General features: G+C 38.8%; 1 protein-coding gene across 9 annotated transcripts in view; it reads left to right on the forward strand.

The window, feature by feature from the left end:
- Positions 1 to 9,240, forward strand: part of LOC123879192 (paired amphipathic helix protein Sin3a) — a 57,682-nt gene extending 48,442 nt beyond the window's left edge. For all 9 annotated transcript variants that reach the window (XM_045926786.1, XM_045926787.1, XM_045926785.1 and 6 more), the window contains exons 25-31: positions 2,143 to 2,255; positions 2,735 to 2,906; positions 4,253 to 4,434; positions 4,995 to 5,132; positions 6,671 to 6,772; positions 7,456 to 7,718; positions 8,202 to 9,240. In XM_045926786.1, coding sequence (XP_045782742.1) covers positions 2,143 to 2,255; positions 2,735 to 2,906; positions 4,253 to 4,434; positions 4,995 to 5,132; positions 6,671 to 6,772; positions 7,456 to 7,718; positions 8,202 to 8,337 — 1,106 coding nt within the window. In that variant the 3' untranslated portion in view covers positions 8,338 to 9,240. The remainder of the gene's footprint in view (positions 1 to 2,142; positions 2,256 to 2,734; positions 2,907 to 4,252; positions 4,435 to 4,994; positions 5,133 to 6,670; positions 6,773 to 7,455; positions 7,719 to 8,201) is intronic.
- Positions 9,241 to 21,135: the final 11,895 nt, after the last annotated feature.

Raw genomic sequence — 21,135 nt, forward strand, 5'->3', positions numbered from 1 at the left:
GTAGTTTTTGCGTGAAGGAGTAACAAACACAGACACACACACACACACACACACACATACAAACATACAAACAAACTTTCGCCTTTATAATATTAGTGTGATAAAAAAATGTGTCTATTGCCACTATAACAACAAATAATAAAAGTTTAAAAACAAATCATAATATATTTGCTGATTGTAGGCACATTAGTTGTTACAATGTTTTATTCCAAAATGGCCGCCATGGAAATTATTAAAAAAAAATTAGTGTTCTCTTGTATGGATAGTATGGATCCCCTTGTGTGCGAGTCCGAATAGCGCCTAGCTGGGGTTTTCTTTTGTTTTTATTTTTTATTACGTAAGAGACTAGTGATGAAACCCATGCGATGTGCATACAACAGATTGTCAGTGTTGATACACGCATGCTGCCTTCCTTCTGAGGTCTTAACTCCAAATATAACGTTAGTCAAAGTCAAAGTCAAAAGTCGTTTTTGCTAGTGTTCTAGTTACATCCTGTATAGTAAGAGACGTGATGAAACCCATGCGATGTGCATACAACAGATTGTCAGTGTTGATACACGCATGCTGCCTTCCTTCTGAGGTCTTAACTCCAAATATAACGTTAGTCAAAGTCAAAGTCAAAAGTCGTTTTTGCTAGTGTTCTAGTTACATTCTGTATAGTTAGAGACGTGATGAAACCCATGCGATGTGCATACAACAGATTGTCAGTGTTGATACACGCATGCTGCCTTCCTTCTGAGGTCTTAACTCCAAATATAACGTTAGTCAAAGTCAAAGTCAAAAGTCGTTTTTGCTAGTGTTCTAGTTACATCCTGTATAGTTAGAGACGTGATGAAACCCATGCGATGTGCATACAACAGATTGTCAGTGTTGATACACGCATGCTGCCTTCCTTCTGAGGTCTTAACTCCAAATATAACGTTAGTCAAAGTCAAAGTCAAAAGTCGTTTTTGCTAGTGTTCTAGTTACATCCTGTATAGTTAGAGACGTGATGAAACCCATGCGATGTGCATACAACAGATTGTCAGTGTTGATACACGCATGCTGCCTTCCTTCTGAGGTCTTAACTCCAAATATAACGTTAGTCAAAGTCAAAGTCAAAAGTCGTTTTTGCTAGTGTTCTAGTTACATCCTGTATAGTTAGAGACGTGATGAAACCCATGCGATGTGCATACAACAGATTGTCAGTGTTGATACACGCATGCTGCCTTCCTTCTGAGGTCTTAACTCCAAATATAACGTTAGTCAAAGTCAAAGTCAAAAGTCGTTTTTGCTAGTGTTCTAGTTACATTCTGTATAGTTAGAGACGTGATGAAACCCATGCGATGTGCATACAACAGATTGTCAGTGTTGATACACGCATGCTGCCTTCCTTCTGAGGTCTTAACTCCAAATATAACGTTAGTCAAAGTCAAAGTCAAAAGTCGTTTTTGCTAGTGTTCTAGTTACATCCTGTATAGTTAGAGACGTGATGAAACCCATGCGATGTGCATACAACAGATTGTCAGTGTTGATACACGCATGCTGCCTTCCTTCTGAGGTCTCTATCAATTCATTCGTCATATTATTTTATTTAAATTTCCGATGATAGTGGTTAAGATGCCGGAAATTATCACTGAATATGTATTTCTATTGCCACTATATTAACAGCTAATAATAAAAATTACCAAATAGCTGCCTTGAAATTTTAAAAACATTTAAAAAGTGTTGTTTCTTATACTATGATATAGAAGTCCGAGTCCTACTAGCACTTAACCTATTTTTATGATAATAATTATTTGATTTTGATAATTTATTATTTCACTAGAAGATGCCAGCGACTTCGTCTGTGCGGATTTAGGTTTTCAAAGATCCCGTGGGAACTGTTTGATTTTCTGGGATAAAAAGTTGCCTATGTTAATTACAGGGACGCAAGCTACCTCGTTACTTTTCACACAAATCCGTTAAGCGCATGGGTTTTTGGGAACTCTCATTTTCCGGGATAAAAAGTAGCTTATGTCCGTCCCCGGGATATAAGCTAACCGTGTACCAATATTCGTTAGACAGACAGTTTCGTGACAGACAGACAGACACACTTTCGCATTTATAATATTAGTATGGATGTATTTTTTTTAATTAATAGAATATTTTTGTATGCGACAGAGAGCGCCAACTCAATAAAGCGCAGCAGCAGTAACGAGGACTCGGTCAGCATAAAGCTGGAAGCCAGAAGTGAGCAGGACCTGGAGGAGGACTACAGAGACCATCCGCCCAATGTGAGTTGCATCTGCACTAGATAGATAGACAGACAGATAGATAGATAGATAGATAGATAGATAGACAAATAACCAAGACAAAAGAGAAAATAAAAACAATTGTATGCAAAGGTGGCCTTATTGCTCAGAGCAATCTTTCATATATCCATCCTTTGATATATTTTTAAATATGGGCAAAAACTTTTTAGTATATGCTGTACAACTGTGGAATGCTCCACAGTTGTATATAATATACTAAAAAGATTTTCCTTAGAATTTGCCGTGTACAAACCAAAGGAGTATAGGATTAATGAAAACTGTGATACCCCTTCCAGTTTAGCTCGCTTCCATCTTTGACGGCATCATCACTTACCACCAGGTGAGAGCAGTCAAGGTCTAACTTGTATCTGAATATAAAAAGCCTACACATTCTGAGAGGCAACCTGTGCCCAATAGTGCCCGGGTATAAGTTGGGATGTGACTCAAGTTTTGTTTTGCAGGAAGCCCGCTTCGTATGCACAGACTCATGGTACTTGTTCCTGAGGCTGCACGCGATCCTTTGCCAGAGGTTGGGTGCGGCGAGACGCGCGGCGCTCGCCCTCGCGCGTGCTGAGGCCTGCGACAAGCAGCGCCCCGCCAGTGTTGCCGCGGCCTTACGACTCAAGCCCAACAGTGAGTTACATTTATATTTACCATACTGTACAGTGCATTGTCTACTATCAAGATAGATATCGTTTTACGAGCGTACGCCCATCACGTAACGATTGTACGACCATCATAAGTTTATGCCCATCACAAGTCTATGCCCATTACATAACGATTTTATGGCCATCACATGTGTGGACTTAAAAGCCCAACAGTGATAATTAATAATAATTAATTTATTCATATTATCATACCTTACTAAACGACAATTTACAGGCAATCGCATTATTCAGTGCCTCCTTGGCGAGCTTCTGGCTTCGCGCGACATAAAAACATGTAGGACACTAACGAGCCTTTGGCCATTAATCAATTTCCGCCCATCACATTACTGACCATCAACCATTACATGAGGTTGTGCCCGTCACATTACTCATCACACGGGTTTATGTCCATTACATTACTGATCTTTGACTGCCACATGGGTTTACGCCCATCACACACGAGTTTGCGCCCATCACATGAATTTGTGCCCATCACATAAGGCTATCACTTATTGATCTACAAATATATAGGTATTCGAACCCGTGTCCCCTTATCCCGTCGCTCGCCTCCATGGGCGTGTTGGCTGCGTTCAGGGGGACAGAGAGACTGAGCATTGGAAGCGTCGCTGCGTCTTTATGAGTTGCGACGTGCCGAAAATGCTCAAACATTTATTTTTCTTATCTCAAAATGATGATCTGAGTTTGTTATCAGATCAGGGCGTTTAGAACCTTCCTAAAGCCATTATTTTATTTATTTTATTGTTAACAATAAATGTTTACAAGTTTTATTACGAATATGGTGTAAAAATAAACTCGGTTGAGGTTTTCTGTACATTAGTTCCAGTTATTGGGAATGCCAAGGATATGGGATAGGGGAATGGGGAACGGGAAGCATACGGGAGCCTATAGCACTTAAGAGTCAACTTCCACCATTATATGTCCAACTAGAAGATGCCCGCGGCTTCGCCCGCATGGATTTCGGTGTTTTAAAATCCCGTAGGAACTCTTTGATTTTCCGGGATAAAAGTAGCCTATGTGCTAATCCAGGATATTATCTATCTCCATTCTGAATTTCAGCCGAATCCGTCCAGTGGTTTTCGCGTGAAAGAGTAACAAACAAACACACACACACACACACACACACACACACACACACACACACACACACACACACATACACACACACATACACACACACACACACACACGCACGTACGCACACACACGCACACATACACATACATACAAACTTTCGCCTTTATAATATTAGTGTGATGGAAGAGATGACCACCCCCAGCAATGAGAAATATGAGAAAGAATCTTTGCTTGCAGATCTGCCAGCGGACGCGTCGTCGCCAGCGGAATACTACAATGCACTACTAGAGCTAGTAAAGGGAGTACTAGATGGAAACGTGGAAGCCAATGCGTACGAGGACGCGGCGCGAGAGATGCTGGGCATCAAGGCGTATCCAGCGTATACCCTCGACAAACTAGTCTCCATCGCTGTCAGACAGGTGAGCCCACTGCTGGACATGTGCTCTATGGCTGTCCTTATACAGATGACACTGCTCGAACTTATACGATGGGTTCCTTCTATAGTCATCACACTCTGCGACGAAGTAACTTACAACGCACGAACTAGATGGCGCCACAGGGTGTCTCGCCGTACTTTCTGAATCGCGCTAATAAAGTTTTGTTTGTGACTATTGCGAGTTCGACGGCTTCCGTGATTCTGTAAGGATTTTTTGTCAAATAGCACGTTTTGACAGTTGACAGCTGACATGATCGTGATCGTGACCATAAAGAGTTAGACACTTTATTTTCGCGAATTAGTAGACAGTTCTACAGTTCATGATCTTCAAGGAATCAAGCTTAATTTGCCAGCATTATAGCATATATTATCATAGTGGTTATAGCAAATTAAGCTGTTGATTCCTTGTATATCATGGACTTCAGCAAAGTAACGCGTGCTTCTATACAATATTTGATCATGATCTTGGTTTTCTACTTCATATCTCGCAGTCTCCACATACAAAAATACTGAAATACTAACCAATTTCTCCTCTTTTCACAGTTACAACGTTGTGTGTCGGAGAGCTGGTCCGTAAGAGCAGCGGAAATGGCCGCCAGAGGGGGCATGAGAGGACCGGCGTCTTATGTGAGACGGGCTTTGAGGGCGCTTAGTCACTACACGACGTTCCTCGTCAAACTGGTGTGTACCTGCCATCTCTGTCACACACACACACACACACTATGTATATCCTCTATATGTCTCTCTCACACGCATGAGCTACATAAAGTTTAATCGTCGTGTGCATCCTCAGACAAAGAATCAATTCGAATTTGTCAGACGCGTAGACCCGAAAGGGACAAAACAAAACAAATCATACTTACGAATGAAAGGTTATGTTCCTTAATTTGAACTCGCATCAAATATAAGTCTTAGAAGTAATTGTTAGTGGTATTTAGATTTATGGTTTTAAGTGTTAGAATAAGATAATATGGACCTACCAGAGCCACATGGTCACACTAAGTGACCCAGCTCTTTAAATGGGGGAAAAAAAATCACATCATGCATCAGAAATCTAAATAAATATTGGTTGTCTGTAAAGTCGGTTTACTGACAATAGTTGAACGTGACAACAAAGGCCGATTGTGCTTCTTTGTCGCTCGTTCCGCGCTCTCGCTTGCACTTCAAGCCTTACATGGAACGCCTCAGAGCGAGGTAACGCCGCATGAGTCATGTTTTTTCGTGCGTGCAGCCGGCCCTATCGAATTATAAGACGTTGTCACGTCAAAACTTCAATAAAGTACAAGTGTAAGAAGACAAAAAAAGTGTGTGACTCTCTCACCCACACTATACTGCTCTATGTGTATCTCTCTCGCACACACAAATGCAACGTGGAAAACGTGAGAGTCCCCTTATCCCGTCGCTCGCCTCCATAGGTGTGTTGGCTGCGTTCAGGGGGACAGAGAGACTGAGCATTGGAAGCGTCGCTGCGTCTATATGAGTTGCGACGTGCCGAAAATGCTCATACATTTATTTGTTTATCAATAGTCTTTGCCCACAATTATGTGTCCGTGGATATAAGTTTAATAATCCCATAGGAACCCTGTTTATTCAAGATAAAGACTATGCTAGGACCTAGGTCGCTCTTTGCATAGTCTTTCATTGTTTGTAAAAATCTTTTTAAAAGCACCATATCGAAGTCTGTGCAATCAGACAGACAGGCAAAAAGAAAATCAGACAGACAACTTGACTACGGTAAAATGACAATAATTAGGCACACTATGATGATAGCTATCACCTCTGATTGGCCGACACTTGCTCACTAAAATAAAAAATAAAATAAAAAATAAAAAAAATTGGTTGCAACTTTTTATCGAAGATTATGTAAATGATGATAAAAAAGCATGGATTTGACTCGCTTCAGCAATGCACGGGGTTGCAATTGCTTGTATAGTATGGAATATTATTGTAAATTGAATGAACAGAGCAACCGCAGAGTTTCTTGCTGGTTCTTCTCAGTAGGAACGGCATTCCGAACCAGTGGTAAATTATTTGACGATTCAAAAGCACTTGTAAAAGTTTATTTGAATAAAAATCTATTCTATTATGAATGTGTTAGTAGCATGGTTTGTCTTGTTTGGTGCAATACAAAACAGTTTAGGATGTAGGAGTTTAATATTAATTATTATATTTCATATACAAAAAGATATTAAATATATAATATATTTTTGTTGTTGCAGTATGGCGGTGATGAAGTGAAGACAACGTTTGAACTACTAGAAGCGGCGGCAGAAGGAAGGACGTCGCCGCACAATGACTCGAGATTATCTCCCACCAACCAGGTAAATATGGTTTTCCCTTCTCAAACTGATTTTTCACAATGCTATATATATTATACTAAAGGATGCCCACGGCTTCGCCCGCGTGGATTTCGGTTTTTAAAAATCCCGTAGGAACTCTGATGTTCCGGGATAAAAAGTAGCCTATATCCTTCCCCGGGATGTTTCCCATGTCTGTAACAAATTTCATTAATATCGGTTCAGCGGTTGGACCGTGAAAACGTAGCAGACAGACAGACAGACAGACAGACAGACAGACAGACACGCCACATCGGACCCACGTCCCCTTATCCCGTCGCTCGCCTCCATAGGTGTGTTGGCTGCGTTCAGGGGGACAGAGAGACTGAGCATTGGAAGCGTCGCTGCGTCTATATGAGTTGCGACGTGCCGAAAATGCTCATACATGTATATATAAAACTAACTCCGCGATTTAGTCCACGTGGATTTAATTATATTAGAAATTCCTTTATCAAAGGTAGATTCATATTTGTATAGTCCACAAAAATTTACTGGTTTGGAATGACGTTCCAGAAGAACCAGCAAGAAACTCGGCGGTTGCTCTTAAACCTTAATTGTCTCCAATGAAATATTAACACTTATTGCATAATTATGTGCCTACAACTAAAGAATTGGGTAGCATACGCAATGATATTATTGATCACTCAATATTTATGAATGGTCCACAGTCGCGGACGCGCGAAACGAACGGCGAGACAGTGTCGCGGCTGGCGGCGTGGTCGCTATACACGGAGCAGTACACCCGCCCCGACGTGACGCAGCCGCCGCCGCGCAACAAGCCCGTGTTCCTGCGCCGCAACGTGCGCCGCGCGGGCGCCGTCGCGGGCGCCAGCACCGCCACCACCACCGCCGACAGCGCGCCCATCGCGCGCCGGAGGAAGCCGCCCCGGCTGCACGACCACTCGGAGTGTACCCTCGCCAACAGCATACGGTAAGTCTCACTAGCTCTCTACTAATTCCACTAGATGGCGCTGATACTAAATACATCGCGCTAACAAGCATATTGTTAACAAGCATCGAGTCACGTGAGGTGGGTATGTAGTCAACAAACCCTTCTACATAGTACTACTATTATAACAATCGATACATATTAGCAAAAATTACATACTCGCTTCGACATAGCATCGCGTTAAAATAAATTTAGCGCTCGCTTCGCTCGTAATATTTATTTCTTTGTCCAGGAGTAACTATAGCGCTTTCTAGCCTTACCTTGTTTATTTTTTATTTCCACATTACTTGTAATTTTAACTAACTGGAAACCAAAATAACTGACTTGTAACTAAACGCCCACTGCTGGACATAAATCTCTTTTAAAGATATCCACAAAAGTTAGAATTCTGAATCAATCCCCCGACCTCCCGAACAAGCTATCAAGGGACTCCTAAAACTAAAAAAAATATGTTTGTTGTTGCAGATTAGTCGCGTGCCGTCCCCAACAGCTGTACAGGCCGGGTTGCCTCGCGAGCGCGCGCGCCTCGCACCCGCGCCTCTCCGCCGCGAGGGAGTCTCGCTTCCGCGCCTGGCTCGCGCGCAGCCCGCACCGCATCTAGCCGCCACCGAAGCACCCCGCCGGGGCTTCACTGTGCTAAGACTACGCTAACAGAACGCCCAAAATGCGTCAAGTGATGGCCAAAATACAACATTCAAGCGAGATTCCGCTCTTGAATCGTATGTTGCGAAATACGGCCAAATTGCGTGAAAATTGGCTAAAATATCGGCCAATACATGCACAAAGACCCCAATGCAGCGTTCATGTGAGAACCCGCGCCTGACTCTGGCGGTGCCCGCACTGCACCCAGCCATCTCGCCGGCTAAGTCAAAAATTGGCCAAAACGCGTAAAGACATGGCCAAAATGCGTGAAAGTGGCCAAAATACGTGCACAAAAGCTAAAATGCGACATTAATGTGTTGTAAATTGGTCAAAGTCAGAAAGCGTGCAAAAACGATCAGAATGCTCTGCTACTAAAAGATTTTGAAAAATACCATGAGGTGAAATCCATGCAAATACCAAAATAAGGTATATTATGTCAATTCCCCAAGAAATATTGTAAAGTCTGAGATTTCTATAGTAAAAAATAGATTTTTCCTTCCTTGACATGTCTCGCCTTATGGTAAATGTGGCAGTCTAAGATGGAAATGTGTTGAAAATGCGAATTTTACAGCTTTTTATATACTTGTGCGACTGTTTTATTTTAATTTCTTTAATAAACGAATAAAATACACTAGAAAATAAAATCAAAATAGTTTTTCAAAGAAGAAATTCGAGTTGAATGATTTTATTTTAGGTTCTTATGAACCCATTTTGATTTGTGAAAGTTTTGTCTGTATTGATCTAGTGGTTTTGCTATCTTAATATACAATTTGTAATTTAAAAAAAAATTAAAAGATGACTATAAAAAAAAATCATATTTGAAAATGGCGCCATACAGACGCCATATTAATTTTTTTTTTTTTTCAAAAAATTATGAGCAAGCTCACTTGGGTTAATGTATGGATTCGAATGTTACCGTATACATCCAAATCTGTTCAGGCATTTGGAAGTTATAGTGGAACAAACGAACACACAGAAATAATATAATCAAAGTAAGTAAAATTTTTAGAATAGTAAAATTTTCTAGTGAGAAATTGGCAATTAAGTAATTAGAATAAATAAATTTTATAAAAATTCCAATTACATAATATATTTTTTGATATTTCATAGCGACTAAAAAATGGTTAGTCAAATTCTCAAAAAAAAAAAAAGAAAGTGGTTAAGTAAGACAGTCGTGCAAGTATTTAAATGGATACGAAAAGATATATAATAATTATATATCTTTTTTATAATAATATAAAAATATATATTATTTATAATACGCTCCGTTCGCCCGCACTTTTTTTTTTATTATAAAATATTTTCGCATAATTCTCAAAATTGATTGAATGTCTTTGTCATTTTCATTTTTTCAGTATAAACTCAAATTATTGGAACTATTAAAAATATGATGTGTGTGTATATGCAAAAATATTTTATTCTTTTATTAACTGTTGTAAAACTTAGTTTTCGGTTTTCATAATTCTTAATTATTTTTTTAATTATTTTTCAATTTGAATTTGAAACTGTTTTGTTCTTTCATTTTACCAAAAATTAGTTTTTTTTGTCTTTTTGCCTTCAAAATGGTTTTTCTAAAGGATTTTTTAGTTAAATCACAACTTTGTAAGGTTGTATTTTGAAAAATATTATTAAATTACAATTTTTCATTGTATTTCGTTATTTACAAATTTTTATATTTTCAATTGATAAATTGATTTTTTTTTTTGTTATTTGCAACAGTGTTAGAATTAACATTACAATATTATTGTAATATAAAATGTATATATCTGATAAACATATTTTTTGAAGTAAAACTTAGACTTTAGAAGTTATTTGAATGTAACAAAATATTTTTTTGGGCGGAAATAACGTTCATAATGTCACTTCCGGTAAATTTGGCCACCAAATAATCGGCTGTTTTGAGGCCGCCATCTTTTTATAACATATTTTTTTAACTACTTGATATAATAAAAAACTTCGACGTCTCATTTCAAGTGATTTCTGCACAAGTTTAGTTTTACTCCAATCGTGCGTAACGCACTAATTTTTTTTTTATAACCGCCGTTGTCAGTATTTTGGCGGGAAAACGGAGCGTATGTACATGGGATCGGTCCTAAAAGGAAATACAGGGTATTAACTTGTATAGTCTCGAATAAAGAATGAGTTTGTGAGAGTTTGAATGCGCCGCTCAAAATTTTGGACCGATTTCATCCAAAAAAGCTCGGAGCTTGTGGTAGATTTTGAGTAGGTGCTTGATCAACGCTGTAGGTTTATAATACGGTTCTGATAAGTTACTACTACTTTTTGGTTTAACTTGTTAGTTGTTAAGATACTAGTTTTCACACAATAAACTCGTAAAAAACATGTCATCATAGTCATAATATTAGACATGATTTGTCTTTCTTGTGGCAACTCATAGGTGACATCTATAGGGTGCACTTGGACTTTGTTCAGTTAAAACGAGAAAGACTTATGCCAACGGTATAACGCTGTCTCGTTTAAACAGTGTCTTAATTTTGAGCGAAGTCAAAGTGCGGTCTATAGATCTCAGCCATAGAGCCAAGTAAAATTTTTTGCAAGGATTTCTTTTAAGTTTTGTATAGTCAAGTCACAATTTAATACAACACTGATAGTATGTGAAACGCATTGCCAGATTTAAATTTCTACAGGTCCTTTTTTTGGTGTAATTTTTTTTAAATATTTCTATGGTACAACTGAGTAGGTCTATTTTTTTATACTGTGGAAACTTATAAGAATCACACTAGAAACTTAGTTTTGTTCAAGCGCCTCTTCAAGATTTGCCACCAGCTCCCGAGCTCAAAACCCTCTGGGTCACGTTTTAGGGGCCCAGAACGGGGTCTTTTAGACCCCAACTACAGGATTAATGTTTTTCAGAGACTAGACCTTTGTCCTTGTAAATATTAATGAAAACGGTCAAGTGCGAGTTGGGCTTGCAGACGAAGGGTTCCGTACAAGAAATACTCAACACTAAATTTCATTTTGAAATTTTTATTATTTGCTGTTATAGCGGCAATATAACATATTCTGTGGTTTCCACTATTCGGTTCACGAGATGTAGCTCGCTGACAGATAGACTGATGGACGGATGGACAGCGGAGGCTTAGATTGAAATCTATAGAGTGCACTTTGACTTTGCTTAGACTTATTATGTTTTAACAGGGCTCTCTCCGTCACTCGCTTCATACAATCGTAGTTCCAATTTCATTTGAATATTAAGCAACCAAAGTCCATGAAATTTTGCAGACATATTCTAGAAACTAATATCTGTGTCTGTGGTGTTTTAGATTTTTCTAAAAACATGTAGTTTTAAAATTACAAAGGCTCAAAGATTTGTATATAAATTTTTAAGATCGCGTAACTTTGAAACCGAATATTTTAACAGAAATCTGGAAAACCACAGGCATAGATATTAGTTTCTAGAATATGTCTGCAAAATTTCATGGACTTTGGTTGCTTAGTATTCAAATGAAATTGGAACTACGTTTTTATGAAGCGAGTGACGGAGAGAGCCCTCTTAAGTCTGAGCAAAGATGTATAGATCTTAAGTAATCTGGTACGGAACCCTTAAATAAAACTCTGAAATAATTAATCGCGTAGTGTAAAGATCTCTTGTGTAAAAGTACAGTTGTAAATAGTGAGAGTGATGTATAGAGTTACTTGTTGAGGAACCAATATTGTTAATTCTTATAAAAAAACGATGACGTGTCGAAAGGAATAAATATTATTATATTTATAATAAAACTGCTTTTTATTTTTTACATCCCATCCTGGTTTTTCGACAGTTTATAGAAGCAGTCTTGACTCTTATCTGGAGGTCTAGTCTTGAAGGTCGGGCTCTCGCTGGCTCTGGAGGTCTAGTCTTGAAGGTCGGGCTCTCGCTGGCTCTGGAGGTCTAGTCTTGAAGGTCGGGCTCTCGCTGGCTCTGGAGGTCTAGTCTTGAAGGTCGGGCTCTCGCTGGCTCTGGAGGTCTAGTCTTGAAGGTCGGGCTCTCGCTGGCTCTGGAGGTCTAGTCTTGAAGGTCGGGCTCTCGCTGGCTCTGGAGGTCTAGTCTTGAAGGACGGGCTCTCGCTGGCTCTGGAGGTCTAGTCTTGAAGGTCGGGCTCTCGCTGGCTCTGGAGGTCTAGTCTTGAAGGTCGGGCTCTCGCTGGCTCTGGAGGTCTAGTATTGAAGGTCGGGCTCTCGCTGGCTCTGGAGGTCTAGTATTGAAGGTCGGGCTCTCGCTGGCTCTGGAGGTCTAGTATTGAAGGTCGGGCTCTCGCTGGCTCTGGAGGTCTAGTATTGAAGGTCGGGCTCTCGCTGGCTCTGGAGGTCTAGTATTGAAGGTCGGGCTCTCGCTGGCTCTGGAGGTCTAGTATTGAAGGTCGGGCTCTCGCTGGCTCTGGAGGTCTAGTATTGAAGGTCGGGCTCTCGCTGGCTCTGGAGGTCTAGTCTTGAAGGTCGGGCTCTCGCTGGCTCTGGAGGTCTAGTATTGAAGGTCGGGCTCTCGCTGGCTCTGGAGGTCTAGTATTGAAGGTCGGGCTCTCGCTGGCTCTGGAGGTCTAGTATTGAAGGTCGGGCTCTCGCTGGCACTTGGTACATTATATTTAAGGGCCGGAGCGCAGCGCAGAGCATTTTTCACAGTCAAAATATCGACATTGTCCTCATTAAAATAATATCTACAAGTGTAAATTAAAAATGTATAACACCCCCGACAAGTGAAGGTTGCAGTAACTAGAAAAGAGCTGATAACTTTCAAACGGCTGAAACGATTTCTTTGGATTATAGCTAAGAACACTCGATCAAGCCACCTTTCAAACAAAAAAAAACTAAATTAAAATCGCTTCATTAGTTAAGAAGCTACGATGCCACAGACAGACGCACATCAAACATAACACTCCTCTTTTTGGGTCGGGGGTTAAAAATCAATTGTGCATCCGTGCGAATACTCGCGCAGTCCCGCGCGTGCTCGCGCATTCTCTGGTACAAATTCGCGTAATGTGTCACGTGATTAGAAAACTTCGCGGGCATGCTCTGCGCTGCGCTCCGCCTTATGTGCGCCGGCCCTAAACGTACATCTAAATTTTTTCCATTGGGCAGTAACCACAGAATCACACTTCACACTAATATTATAAAGGCGAAAGTTTGTGTGTAAGTCTGTGTGTGTGTATGTTTGTTACTCCTTCACGCAAAAACTACTGGACGGATTTGGCTGAAATTCGGATTGGAGATAGATAATATCCTGGATTAGCTTGTAGATTGTAGGCTACTTTTTATCCCGGAAAACCAAAGAGTTCCCACGGGATTTCGAAAAACCTAAATCCACGCGGACGAAGTTGCGGGCGTCAGCTAGTAAGTAAGTATATTTATTTAGTAACTAGCTGATACCCGCGAATTCGTTCGCGTGGATGTAGGTTTTTTTAAATTCCCGTGGGAAATCTTTGATTTTCCGGGATAAAAAGTAGCGTATGTGCTAATCCAGGGTATAATCTATCTCCATTCTAAACAGCCCAATCCGTCCAGTAGTTTTTGCGTGAAGGTGTAACAAACATACACACACACATACAAACTTTCTCCTTTATAATATTAGTGTGATATTTAACGTTACAGATTAGGGCTTCGAATAAAAGTATTGAGCGCTAACTCGCCAACAAACTGCGACGCAGTTTGGCGAGATATATTTCATAAGGTTTTTTTGTATTTTAAACTTTAAATAAATAAATTTAAAAAAAAAAAATAATTGGTAGGTATGTAAGTATTAAAATTACTAGGAAATATTTGAAGTGTAAGTAATAGCACTATCATAATTATAAATTATAGTTAGTTATCTTACCATTTTTAGGGTTCCGTAACTCAAAAGGAAAAACGGAACCCTTATAGGATCACTTCGTTGTCTGTCTGTCAAGAAACCTATAGGATACTTCCCGTTGACCTAGAATCATGAAATTTGGTAGGTAGGTAGGTCTTATAGCACAAGTACAGGAATAAATCTGAAAACCGTGAATTTGTGGTTACATCATTTAAAAAAAAAGTAAAACATTTCAATTTTCAAAGTAAGATAACTATACCAAGTGGGGTATCATATGAAAGGGCTTTACTTGTACCTACATCCTAAATCAGATTTTTATTTATTTTTATGTATAACAGTTTTTGATTTATCGTGCAAAATGTTGGAAAAATACCTGAGAACGGAACCCTCAGTGCGCGAGTCTGACTCGCACTTGGCCGGTTTTTCATACCTAGGTTGTGGATTAGCAATTAGTATTTTATTATTAGGTAAAGTTTTTGGAAGAAAATTAGTTAAAAAATCATTATTCATGGTATTTACGTCATAATTAAGTAGATACAAGTGTAAATTAAAAATTTATAACACCCCGACAAGTGAAGGTTACAGTAACTAGAAAAGAGCTGATAACTTTCAAACGGCCGAACCGATTTTCTTGGATTATAGCTAAGAACACTCTCGATCAAGCCACCTTTCAAACAAAAAAAACTAAATTAAAATCGGTTCATTAGTTTAGGAGCTACGATGCCACAGACAGATACACACGTCAAACTTATAACACCCCTCTTTTTGGGTCGGGGGTTAATAAGATAATTTTTGAATAAATTACTTATGCATATCTAGTCTATTAAGTATACTTTCGTAGGTAGGATAGTAACTGTCGTAGGTAGAGTTTCCGCTGAAGCGGAGCAGGGCGGAGTGGAGCGGAGCGGACCCTGATGCGGAGTGGGGATTTCGAGCACTGCACTGCAAAAGGCCAATTCACGGTGCGCTCCGCTTCAGTGGAAACGTACCCTAAATGTATGGAAAGCGATGTGGAACACGCTGTACTAAATAACTGAATTTTTCGAATCGTACGGGTTGTTCCGCCATTTTGATAGGTAACTAATTTAACAGGGCTCTCTCCGTCACTTACTCCATACAATCATAGTTCCAATTTTCATTTGAATATTAAGCAACCAAAGTCCATGAAATTTTGCAGACATATTCTAGAAACTAATATCTGTGTCTGTGGTGTTTTAGATTTTTCTACAAATATGTAGTTTTAAAATTACAGGGGCTCAAAGATTTGTATGTGAATTTTTAAGACCGCGTAACTTTGAAACCGAATATTTTAACGGAAATCTGGAAAACCATAGGCATAGATATTAGTTTCTAGAATATGTCTGCAAAATTTCATGGACTTTGGTTGCTTAATATTCAAATGAAGTTGGAACTACGTTTGTGTGGAGCGAGTGACGGAGAGACCCCTCTTATGTCAATACGTTTTGTTATGTTTGTTATATTTGTTGTTGAGTCAAATAAATTATCTTTATCTTTTATCTTTGAGTATTATTTTTTACTGTACTAAGTATAAATTTTATTTTATTAAATGACAATATTCACATATTGTTACTATAAAAATTATTTATCATTTATCTTTGAGTATTACTTTTTACGATATTATAAATTTTATTTTATTCAATGGCAATATTCACATACTAGCCGATGCCCGCGACTTCGCCCGCGTGGATTTAGGTTTTTCCGAAATCCCGTGGGAACTCTTTGTTTTTCCGGGATAAAAAGTGGCCTATGTGCTAATCCAGGAAATTATCTATCTCCATTCTGAATTTCAGCCAAATCCGTTCAGTAGTCTTTGCGTAAAGGAGTAACAAACATACACACTCACACACACACACAAACTTTCGCCTTTTTTAATATTAGTGTGAAGTGTGATTTAAAAAAAAATACAATCGAAGGTTTTTTTTTCTTTTTTTTTTTTTCTTATCAAAATATTACAATAAAACTTAAAGCTAGCCGTATCTAATTCCTATACAAATCATGTCCGCGTGGAATGGTGCCAAGAATACTGGCTGCATTTCCACGCTGGACAGCCAGGCTGATCCGTTGCGCAAAAAAAAAATTGGCTGTCTGTAAAGTCGGTTTACTGACGATAGTTGAACGTGACAACAAAGGCCGATTGTGCTTCTTTGTCGCTCGTTCCGCGCTCTCGCTTGCACTTCAAGCCTTACATGGAACGCCTCAGAGCGAGGTAACGCCGCATGAGTCATGTTTTTTCGTGCGTGCAGCCGGCTCTATCGAATTATAAGACGTTGTCACGTCAAAAATGAGCAAGCCCTTCTGTCACCCGACGAGGTTATATGAATTTTAAACCTATACTTAAAGGTACATTTTTGCATACCATGAACTTTAATTTAATACCTTCGACGTAACAAGTGCCATAAGTAGGTAACGATTTTCAATTTCAATTGTTACGAGCGTCAGGCATTACGTAATAATGATTTCACATAACGTAATGTGTAGTTTTTATTACTTATGCATATATAGCATTGATTTGTCGCACCTATAAACAAAAATAATTTATTGGACGAGCCTCTAGAATACATAATAGTCTCTGGAACTCACTACCTGACAGTATTTTTAAAAATAACCCTTCCATCAGCACCTTCAAACTTCGTCTGAAACAGCACTATCTTTCCTCTCTGTCATAACATATTGTTTACATAATATATTTATCGGTATATATTATAAGACTAGCTGATGCCCGCAGCTTCGCCCGCGTGGATTGGTCAGATCCCCTGCAGCATCAGGATTGAGAAGTTGGAATCCTTTATGAAACAATGTCGCAAAGTTCCTCTATCGATTAAAAAAAAATTACGCAAATCGGTTCAGAGATCTCAAAGATTTCGGTGTACATAGGTAGAAAAACACAACTCCCTTTTTGAAAGTCGGTTAAAAAAGTAGCCTATGTTACACCCTGGTCAATCCTCTACTTGTCTGTGAAAACCCCGTCAAAATCGGTCCAGCCGTTCCAAAGATTAGCCTTTTCAAACAGACAGACAGACAGACAGACAGACAGACAGACAAAAATTTTAAAAACGTGTGATTCAGTTAAGGTATCGTTCAAATAACCCTATGAGCTTAATATGAGGTAGTTATTTCGAAATTACAGACAGACACTCCAATTTTATTTATTAGTATAGATATATTTATGACTGTAACTATATATTTATGTATGTTTTTGTAAGTCTATTTTATTATATAAAAAATAAATATTTGTAAGTATATATTATAACATAATATCTATTGAGCTTTTTTTTCATGAATAGGTACTGTCGATCTTAGTTGTACCTATTCTACTCCCTTTACAACCTCTCGCACTGGCAAGGGTCACTGGTAGAGATCTCTTATAAAGTGCTTCCCTGTCCACTTTTTCTTTCCTTTTATTTATATTGTTACAACTTTCTGGTACAAATAAAAATAAAAATAAAATAAAATAGTGTCGAGCTCATAAGGTCTCAGAGTACCTACTTATTATCACTCAACTGAAAGACGCTGGACAATAGGTGTCTTGTTAGAGTTGTTAGGACCTCCACATGCCACTTAGACTTAAGTTTTAGTCAAAACTAGACAGATTTATTCCAGTGGTACCCATAGACTAATTGTATGGTGGTACTTAAAACGCTGTTTCGTTTTAACAGAGCGTCTTAACGTGCATGAGACGGGTCTGCCCGCGAAATTCAAAATTAGCAAAAGAAATTAGCTATAGTATCGACAAATTTGTAACTCATGTCAAACTCATTATTTTGACTAATTTCTTAAACTGAACACTTTCAAGTAAAGATTTTTATATAAACCTGTGAGGATGATACTGCCATTGTCGCAATTAAAATGCCATAAGCCTACGTTGTCGTATTAGTTTAAATTGCGAAAAACCAAATTAAATTTGAATTTCGCGGGCTGACCCGTCTCTTGCACCTTTAATCATTGCTTTTTGCACAAGAGCACGATAAAAGGAACTTATTTTTCTGTCACCGATTGTCGGACATGGAAGGAGCACTTTACTCGGAGTGATTCAAAATCTAACCTCCGTTATCGGTCAAGGATAAACTGCCTCGGATGCTCAGATTTAGAATAGATAATTTCATCTTAGAGCGGTTACGCACTCATCCGATCGAGTCCGTGAAAATACGCATATAAAAAAATGTTATCCATACTAATATTATAAATGCGAGTCTGTCTGTTACAAAGGTAACAGACAGACCACAGACAGGTACAGAGGTAACTGTTGGACCGTGAAAAGTCACGGTCCAACAGTTTAACCGATTCTGATGAAATTTGGTACTTAGCTCCCGGGGATCTTAGGTCTTGGGGATGGACATAGGCAACTTTTTATCCCAGAAAATCAAAGAGTTCCCACGGGATTCCTAAATACCCATCCGCTTAACCGATTTGCATGTTTGGTACCGAGGTAGCTTGCGTCCCTGCAATTGACATATGCAACTTTTTATCCCGGAAAATCAAACAGTTCCCACGGGATCTTTAAAAACCGAAATCCACGCGGACGAAGTCGCGGGCATCCTCTAGTAGCTATTAGCTATCAACCCTTTCTTTCATGAAAGTCATCAACCGTGTATTTTTAGAGTTTGACGTAAACACAGTCAGGAATCCAGACTGAAGAAGGCACATACATATTATACCTATTTATACTTACCTAACCAACATATATAGGTACTTACCACTTTTGTCAGTCACATCGGTTAAATGCTTTTGCGCAGAAAAGCGCAACCTATATCTACTTAATTGTAAAATTGAAGAGCAACCGCCTAGTTTCTTGCTGGTTCTTCTCGGTAGGAACGGCATTCCGAACCAGTGGTAAATTATTTGACGATTCAAAAGCACTTGTAAAAGTCTATTTGAATAAAAATCTATTCTATTCTACCGACTAAACCGAATGTACCTAATATTATATTGCTTGACATAAAAAGAATCAAATCAATCAAATCTTTGCTATAATCCGCTTAAAAAAGGCAATCTGTATGGTACATGCGACATGCACCACCCGCCCTCCCACTGCTAAGCATGCAGGAAAAGCCAGCCACCAAGCAAGCCCCAAGTACCACCACGCAACACCACTAAACAGCTTTTTTCAGGACTTCGTCTGTGTTGGTGTTAGCTGGCGGGCGTGCTCTGCCTTTTTGGAGTGTTTTTTTTGTTAAAACTGACTGGAAAGCGCTCTAAGGGGGTGCCGTGCGTGTGTCGGCGAGCGCCGGCACAGACGGGGTCCATACTTGTATAGTTTATCTAACTTGTTACAAATAACTACAAACTTGACATTAGCCCATGTCTGTCGCAGAACCGACGGCTGGTGGGGCAGACGTGTTCTGGAGTGGAGACCGCGTACCGGTAAGCGCAGTGTGGGACGACCTCCTGCCCGCTGGACCGATGACCTGAAGAAGGTGGCGGGGAGCGGGTGGGTGAGGAAGGCGGAGGACCGTGTTTGGTGGCGCACTCTTGGAAAGGCCTATGTCCAGCAGTGGACGCTTACAGGCTGATGGATGGATGGATGATGACATTAGCTAATCTTTGTAAAGCCAGACGAGAGAAAAAAAAAGCTTTTTTCATGAATACTTTCTATCTTTGCTGTACCTACTCTACTCCCTTTACAACCTCTCGCACTGCCAAGGGTCACTGGTAGAGATCTCTTATAGAGATAAGGGCTTCCCTGTCCACTTTTCTCTTTATTGCCTCTATACTACTTGTACTATTGAAAAATTGTAAAAGGAAGGTTTTGTATTACGATAATAGAATAATAATAAAAAACATATATATTTTAAACGGTTTTAATACAAAAATATTGCCTTACCCATTAAAATGGTTATAAATAAATAGATATTTAAATAATTAAAAAAACAACAACGAAAACTTAAATTATATACCTGCTTAGACGGGTACATTTATACCGTTTGCCTGAAACGGCTCGTAATTTTTTTGCTTGAAAGGGTATATGGTGAAGAGCTGATGAATATCTTCGGAGATGGAGAACAGAACTCCTCAATGTAATATTATATATATGATATATGATCAGTGTAATAGCTTAGTAAACAGTAGGGTTTTAACTGGGCATAGCATATTATAGTATAGTGGGGCCACTATAAATTGTGAAATAAAAAAAATTCAAAAGAAAAATAAAACCAACTTCAATATTTTTTTTTTTTTACCGTAATGGAGCCCCCATACCCACGAGCCGTCTCAGTCAAGAATATATCGCAGGTGTATTGTCAAAGACGTGATATTACAATCTCACTAGTGATATTATAATTAAACGGTAGATTGATAATCGACTTAATTTCTTGCAATTTATCGACCTGGTTTTTGTGGCATTATAAAAACCTAGGTATATTATGAATGAAGTAGGCAGTGGGAGACGTCAAGCGTTCTGATTGGTCAATTCCTTTTCAACCATCGTTTTCAACATCGGAAACGGACCAATCAGAGGCGCCCTCATAAACTAACGATCAGTGAAATTGTCAAGATATCATAACCTTACAATATCACTGTAGTGACATTATAATGACACTAAAACCAGACCGTTAAATTGTAAGAATGAAGTCGATTGACAGTCTTGCGTTTAATTATAATATCATTAGTGAGATTGTAATATCACGGCTTTGACAATATACCTGCGAAATACACCTATAGCAATAGTTTACATAATTTCACATTTTTCGTGTAACATTTTCACAAAATTCACATGTGAACTTTTAAATAATATGTTTTTGTTAATATTAAAAGCATAATATGTAATAAGTGCCAATTACCATTACAAGCACATAATTGCTTACATTATAAGCACATAAGTGCTTGTAATGGTATTGTTGTATGTTATATTTTTTACGATCAATAAAAATCATTTCATTTTTTTAAATATCATTTCATTTCAATTTTACACTTTTAATGAAATATTTTAACAAAGTTTACAAAATTTGACACTTT

The sequence above is a fragment of the Maniola jurtina genome, chromosome 27 (assembly GCF_905333055.1).
Source record: "Maniola jurtina chromosome 27, ilManJurt1.1, whole genome shotgun sequence".
NCBI classification, from domain to species: Eukaryota; Metazoa; Arthropoda; class Insecta; order Lepidoptera; family Nymphalidae; genus Maniola; species Maniola jurtina.